Source organism: Eucalyptus grandis, chromosome 7, assembly GCF_016545825.1.
Source record: "Eucalyptus grandis isolate ANBG69807.140 chromosome 7, ASM1654582v1, whole genome shotgun sequence".
NCBI classification, from domain to species: Eukaryota; Viridiplantae; Streptophyta; class Magnoliopsida; order Myrtales; family Myrtaceae; genus Eucalyptus; species Eucalyptus grandis.
Window position 1 is genome coordinate 23,084,532 of NC_052618.1, and position 7,787 is coordinate 23,092,318.

Sequence of the window (7,787 nt, forward strand, 5' to 3'; positions counted from 1 at the left end):
CCCTTTAGTACTATGTGATTCTTTTGTGTTCTCCTTGATGCTTTGAAAAAGGTTGACTGTTGGATTGTTTTACCTGTTGTGATGTAGTAGACATGGGCAATTAAGCTAATGCTTTCTCGTTTTAAGCCATTCCAGGACAGGTCACGCAGGATGCCTTCAATGATGTTTACTATGATGCATCAGCAACAACACAGGCAAGATCAAATTCCTAGACACCCTTTTGCGAACTTTAAGCATGTCATATTCGCGATCATTGCTAAGTTGAATTCAAGCACAAAGAACCGGAGATTGATCTTAGACAATCAATTATTCCGTGCATTGGTTTTTTCAAGTAGTTCACATTTTTGGTCTCCTGATAGTACGTGGCTAAAGCTTCCGGGAAACAACTTGCAATCCTAAGCTAAACATATTAAATGTTATTGAATTCGATGTTTGGTGAATTCAATGCTAATTAGAGAATTCTGAAGCTTCTATGTGTACGTATTTGATAAGCAGTGTCTAGCAGAGCCAGGGATTACCATGTATGGAGGCGGCATCATAGTTAACCCGCAGTTTACCTACGGCACATACGGATGGACTGTATCTGGGCAAGGAGAGATTGCAGAACGCGTATCGCGTACCAACAATGGGTTCATGGCGGCGTACAATAGGAAACTTCCACTGGACAGTTTCTCCCAGAAAGTTCTACTCGAGAAGGGCAAGTTCTACATGTTTTCAGGTAATTATTCCCTCCGCGATCTCCACAAAGATTATTGTATGCTCCCAGTACGCGTACGTATGCGCCTATACTTGCGTGTTGGAGTTGTTCATGTGAAGCCCACAAGCTTGGGACATAACAAGGGATGTGAAAACATGAATTTCGATGAAGTTAAAGATGAATGTTGCTCATGTTGAAAGTGGTGATTTTGCAGCTTGGGTACAAGTCAGTGAAGGAAGTGAGACGGTATCGGCAGTATTTGGAACTGGAGGAGGCGAGTTTGTTCCCGGAGGCAGCGTCGTGGCTGAGCATGGTTGCTGGTCATTGCTAAAAGGAGGCATCGCTGCGAACTCTTCAGGACCCGTCGACCTCCTTTTTGAGGTGAAAGGCATTCAACTTTTTTGGTCTATCTATTTATGGTGAACACATTTCTACTAGTCAGTGCTTTATTAGGTGTTATTAGAAGATCAGCACATTCGAAAATGAACTGTATTCAGGATGCTAAATCAGACGCTTAATGTATGATTGTTACTTACTTTCCATGTTGAGTGATCAATTCTTTTGAATTTTACCCTTAATTCATCATTAACTCTGTCAAGATTAAACCTTTGTGAGAACAATTTCATTGAAAAGTTTCAAGCTACATTAGGTGAAGAGCTAATATTAAGCATACATTGATACCAATTTCTGATTGTCGCAGAGCAAGAATACCTCAAAGGAAATATGGGTCGACAATGTCTCGCTGCAGCCATTCTCAAAAAAGCAATGGCGATTTCACCAAGACCAAAGCATTGAGAAGGTAAGAGTTATGAGTTGAGTTGTATCTTGTGCCATAACAAACTGCGGCAAATTTCATAATTGCAGGTGCGGAAGGGCAAAGTGAGGTTGCAAGTTACTTATCCATATTCAAAAGCCGGAGTTGGCGGAGCCACAGTACTCATCAAACAAACCAAACCAGGCTTTGCATTCGGGTGCGGCATGAACTCCCACATTCTCGAAAGCACCGATTATCAAAACTGGTTTGCATCGAGGTTCAAATTCACTGCTTTCACCAACGAAATGAAGTGGTACAGCACAGAGAAGAAGCAAGGCCAGGAGAACTACACAATAGCTGACGCAATGCTGAAGTTTGCACAGGACAACAATATCTCGATTCGAGGCCACACCGTTTTCTGGGATGACCCGAAGTACCAGACTGACTGGGTCAAGGCCCTTTCGCCCAAGGAACTGCAGGAAGCAGCTGAGAGGAGGATCAACTCCATCGTATCAAGATATGCTGGAGATGTGATTGCTTGGGATGTGGTCAATGAGAACCTGCACTTCAGCTTCCTTGAGGACAATCTTGGGAAAAACGCCTCTTCGATTTATTTCTCAAAGGCATATAAGCTCGATCCGAGCGCAAGAATGTTCGTGAACGAGTTCAATACCATTGAGTTTGGTGGAGACGTTAAGGTGAGCCCCGGGAACCTGAAGAAGAGGCTTGAGGGGATGCTTTCGTATCCTGGAAACGAAGATATACCTGCAGGAATAGGAGTGCAGGGCCATTTTGGCCCTGGCCAGCCAAATTTGGCTTATATGAGATCAAGCCTGGGCATTCTTGCAACAACTGAAGCGCCCATTTGGCTGACAGAAGTATCTGTGGAACCAGGACTTTACCAGGTATTGGACTTCCCCTAGGACAGAGGTGATCATGCCTAGCAGCACCGCTCGACCAGAAGAGCAAAATGGGCAGGCTGGGGATAGCGATTCTCTTCTTGCGTCCTGCCTGCCAAACCTTGCCAGTCTTTTATAGAGCAGTTTCCTTTTCCCGATATTAGTCCTGATAGATCCATTATCCAAATATCCGCTGTCCTGAGCCAGCCTCGAGCTGTGATCAGTAACTAGAAGTACAGTTTTAAAAACTTGGCAATTTGACACTTTCTAATTTGCACAAATCTTTTCCTGACATCACAGGCTCAGTACTTGGAGGAGGTGCTTAGGAGGCTTATTCTCATCCTGCCGTGGAAGGGATCATAATTTTCGCAGGCCCTTTGCCCGCCGGCTTTTCTGCCACTGCTCTCACAGACATGAACTTCAACAGTACCCCTGCCGGAGATGTTGTGGACAAGCTGATCAAGGAATGGAAATCTGATGACCTGAAAGCTCGCACAGATGAAGGAGGGTTCTTTGGCACTTCGCTGCTCCATGGAGAATATGAGATCACGATAATCAATCCAATCACGAATTTCTCTTCCACTTCAATATTCGAAGTGACTAAGGATAGCTCAGAGAAGATCTTCCATATTCAGATGGAATGAATAGTCTGCCACAAGCTCCTATACACCTAAGGATAGTTTTTAGCGTGGATTGATGCTGCTATAATTCATAGTATAGGTATTTTTAAAAGTAGATAATTCATCTTAGGATTTCATGAGCAATAGTCGATATTTTTCAATTTTCGTTCTTTCTAGGAGACTTTTCTGAAATGAGAGTAATAGGAACATTACATATTTGGTTCTGCTATTCTACTCAGGATCGGGTATTAGTGATTTTTGTTCTCTCGATGCTTTGAATGAAGTTGACTGGGAGAATGTCTTACCTGTTCTGATGACGCAGTCCTAAACAATTAAGCTAATGCTTTCAGTTTTAAGCCATTAGAAGGCAAATCAGTGACCAACACAGGCAATATCAAATACGCGGACTGCCCTTTTGAGACTTTCTTGCGTGTTGACATGTGAATTGCCAATTCGATTGCGCGATCAGTACTGCCATGAATGCAAGAATGAAGAACCAAACATTGATCGTAGACAATCAGAACCCAAGATCTCAGCCCAAAAAAGAAAAATGGCCACATGAATTATTCGGCACATCTGATCTTCCAAGTACGCATTTTTGGTCTCCTAAAAGGTACATAGCTAAAGCTTGCAGGGGACAGCTTACAATCCTAAACTAAGAAGAAAAAGAAAGAAAAATTGTGATTGAGTTCGAAATTATGTGAGTTCAATGGTCATGAAAGAATTAACTGAAGCTTCTATGTCTACCTATATAACAAGCAGTGTCCGGCACTAAAGTATTTTTGCAACAATGATCTACTAGGCTAACTTTAAGCTTAAATTTTTTCGAACTAGTTATATCTTTCTAGTTCGATCTTATATTTTAACTTACGCAAACATAAATATTATACTATAAAATGAATCAATCATCATTTTTGCCTTCTGATGGACCGAGAGAAGAGACAACATTTGCAATGCGACCATCACCGTCGGCACCCACAACTACCGCATCGCTTGTGGTGACCCGGCCAGCATTATTAACAGGCTTCTGAGAGAAATTTCCACATTCTCATAGAGGTGCAAAATCACTTGTATGTCATCAATAAGCATGATCTTCTAGGTCAAAATTACATGCTATTGACTATTCATACAAATAATTACTGACATTTTTATTGAACCCTTTTGCTTTTGCCCTCCTTAATTAATCTTAATAAGCAGTTATCTGTCAACCATCAACCACTATCCTCAGATATCTATAGGAGCTTCCAGCTAAGTATTTATCCAATCTGAAAATGGAAAGTTCTCCCTGAGCTATCTCTGGTCACTTCAAATCATGAAGTGGAGGAGCAATTTGTGGCTGGGTCGGTTATCGTAATCTCATACTCTCCATGGAACAGTGAAGTGCTAAAGAATCCTCCATCGTTGGTGCAGGCTTCGAAATAAGGGGATTTCCATTCCTCGATCAGGTTGTCCACAGTGTCCCCAGCCAGCGTGTTGTTGAAACTTTTGTCGGTGAGAGCCGTGGCATTGAAGCCGGCATACGCAGGGCCTGCAAACATTATGATCCCTTCCACAGCAGGATGTGAAAAAGCCTCCCTTAGGATCTCCTCCAAGTACTGAGCCTGCAACGCCAGGAAAAGAAAAAACTTTAATGCATTAGGGAGTGCCAATCCTTTGATATTGCACTTTCAGTTTGTCACTAATCACAACTCTAAATTGGTTCAGGACAGCACATTCTAGGATGAGTGTGGATGCCCATTATTAGGAAAATCAAATATTTTATTTAATATTGACAGGGTCGGTGGGCGAAGTTGGGCGGGCCGATTGCAGGAAGAGAAATGCCTGCCCAATTTTTCCTTTCGGGCCAACCAGTCTGACCCGGCACACCCGGTTGCATGACCATGCATAGTTGATACCTGGTTAACTCTTGGTTCCACAGACACTTCTGTGAGCCAAATAGGAACACTAGTGGTAGCCAGAATCTCCAAACTAGATCTCATGTAAGCCAAATTTGGCTGACCAGGGCCAAAATGGCCTTGTACTCCTATTCCCGCTGGATATCTTCGTTTCCGGGGTACGAAAATATCTCCTTGAGCCTCTTCTTGTAGTTCCCCGGGCTCACCTTCTCGTCCCCACAGTACTCAATGGTGTTGTACTCATTCAAGAACATCCTTGGGGTTGGATCGAGTTTGTATGCTGTCGAGTAATATATCGAGGAAGCGTTTTTCCCGAGTTTGTCCTCGAAAAAGCTGAAGTGCAGGTTCTCATTGACCACATCCCAAGCAATCAGTTGTCCTGCATATCTGGAGACAACCGAATTGATCCTCTTCTCTGCTGCTTTTCGCAGGTCCTCAGGTGACAGGGCCTTGACCCAATCGGGCTGGTACTTGGGATCGTCCCAGAAAACATTGTGGCCTTGGATCGAAATGCCGTTATCTTGCGAGAACTTCACCATTGCGTCAGCTATTGTGTAGTTCTCTCCTCTGTGCTGTACCACTTCATTGCGTTGGTGAAAGTGGTGTACCTGAACCTCGAAGCGAACCAGTTTTGATAATCAGTGCTCTCGAGGATGTGGAAGTTCATACTGCACCCGAATGGGAAGCCTGGCTTGGTTTGTTTGACAAGAAATTTGGCTCCTCTGACCGCGAGTCCTCTTTTCTTCGCATAAGTTATCTGGAACCTCACTCTGCTCTTCCGTACCTGAGAGATCAAAATTCGCAACAGTTTTTTTTTTTTTGAGCAAACTTGGGACAACTTCTGATTTTACCTTCTCTATGCTTTTATCTTGGTGAAACCGCCATTGCTTCTTCAAGAATGGCTGCAGCGCAACATTGTCGACCCATATTTCTTTCGAGGTATTCTTGCTCTGCCACAATCAGGAATCAGGACAACATTAGCACTCCACCTAATGTAGCTTCCAACTTTTCAGTGAAAGTATTGAGATACCAATGATGCCCTGGGGAGTGGGATGCCCATGCTATGTGATCTTGGATGCCTCGGTTGAGTGAGATGCCGGGATGCTTCGGAGTTGAGATGCCAATGTGTGTGATCAGGGATGCCTCTGTTGTGGGATACCGGGATGCCTCAGAGTGAGATGCCCCATGCTTTATGATCTTGGGATGCCTCAATTGTGTGATACTGGGATGCCTCGGAGTGAGATGCTCATGATAGCAATATCGTGGAAGTCTGGATGTGGGATTCTGGAAGTGACTCGATCGGGTCGGCTTGCGTTCCGATGGGTAAACTGATCGAGGGTGGACTTTGATATACACACTATAATATAAATTCCACTTGGCGTGTGAGTTCGCATGTTGTTATCGCATCTCATCTTAGTTCAAATTAGGAACATGAGGTATACATGTGCATTTAGCATGTTTGTTATGAAGTGACCATTCTTGTGACATTTTAGTATTCATTTAGTTATACCTATGACAATCCTGCCTTAGTATATTGAGCTATTTGGTTGTGTTCTCTTGCTTTTTTTGTCAATTGTGGATTGTCTAGCTTAGGGTATTATTATTTCTTTACTAGGCATTGCTCCTTCCTTTCTATTTTTCAGATCGTTAGTATGGACGTACCACTGATTGCTCATTATGGGGTGATAGCGTACATTGATGTTTCTTTCCAAGATGTATATGACTCCGATATCGAGCTAACCTACATGAGATATGAGGCTACGCTTTGGATGGACGATGACAGGGTAGACTGAATTCCTATGAGGTTCGTTGCTGGGTTGATAAACCATGAAGGGGAGCTGTTTGGCCCTCTTCAGTTCGATGCTGGAGGACTTGGAGCCGGGGCAGGAGGTGCTTAGGTACCCAGATCATGATGAAGCTGGAGAAGACGTCTTTTGTTTTTTGATGGACGTGGGCTAGTCTAGGGGGTAGTGAAGTTACGAACCCTCTCACCCTTTTCCCTAGTTGATTACTTACACTCTTGTTTATGAACATGTAAATATATGTTGTACATAGGTGAAGGACTTGTAAGTAATCTAGGTCGACGTATGTAAGCCTGAATGGTTTTTGAAAGGAAAGTTAACAAAGCTTCTCATGATCCTTATATATGTTCTTAGTTGGATTGTCTAATGCTAGATGACATGACTGTTACAGGGTGATCATGTGTTATAAAGCTTCAGATCATAAAATATCCATGTTATACATGCTAGGTTTGAAAATATTTAGGATTAATGAATATCTAAGTTATGGAACACATTTAATTGCCAAGGCTAGCTTGCTTCTCGCATAAATGCATTCATAAGTGTTGAGGCATTTTGAATATAATCCAAATCACAACTTTTCCTTAAGCCAAATTGAGTTTTGGAAAAGAATTTCTTAGAAATTGTTTTTGTAAAACATCACATGTACCAAAGTATTTTTTGAATTTGATTTGAAAAGATGATTCGTCGAAAATCATTTAATAATGAATATCGAGGTATTTATAGCAACTTTTATGAAAATGGATAGGTTTAGGCACAAACTAACCTAAGAAGTTTATCTAAACAATCATAATCATGTTCATATCAGGAAATTTCAGAACAAGCATGTAAAGAACACAAAATTTCGCAATACCCATTGATAATCTAGCTATGGAAAAATTCCCTAATATGCACAATATATAATGAACAACTTTTGTGAAGAAAGTTTTCCTAAACAAGCTATACATAATTTTACAAAAATCAGACAACAAGCAATAGCATGTCGAAAAATTGTTAAAATGGCATGACATTTAGCCAATATCATGAGAATTTGTCCTATCAAAACAAGTCTAAAAATCACCAAATTTTCACACAACATAACCTGTATGATGACAAACAAGTTTTGTTAAGAGCCCAAGTATAG

At 41.9% G+C, this 7,787-nt stretch overlaps 1 protein-coding gene and 1 non-coding gene across 2 annotated transcripts; one reads left to right on the top strand and one right to left on the bottom strand.

The window, feature by feature from the left end:
* The first annotated feature begins 506 nt into the window (after positions 1-506).
* Positions 507-3,021, top strand: LOC104455238. Its single transcript, XR_005552809.1, has 5 exons — positions 507-718; positions 912-1,078; positions 1,398-1,496; positions 1,562-2,356; positions 2,651-3,021. It is a non-coding gene; the product is annotated as an endo-1,4-beta-xylanase 5-like (transcript).
* Positions 3,022-3,998: 977 nt separating this feature from the next.
* Positions 3,999-5,821, bottom strand: LOC104455239 (endo-1,4-beta-xylanase 5-like; the record flags this gene model as incomplete). The annotated part of the gene is given in 5 exon segments (XM_039317623.1): positions 3,999-4,571; positions 4,866-5,002; positions 5,005-5,430; positions 5,433-5,649; positions 5,717-5,821. Coding segments are annotated over 5 exon segments (1,176 nt in total), but the record flags the coding sequence as incomplete, so codon positions are not given.
* Between the last annotated feature and the right edge of the window lie 1,966 nt (positions 5,822-7,787).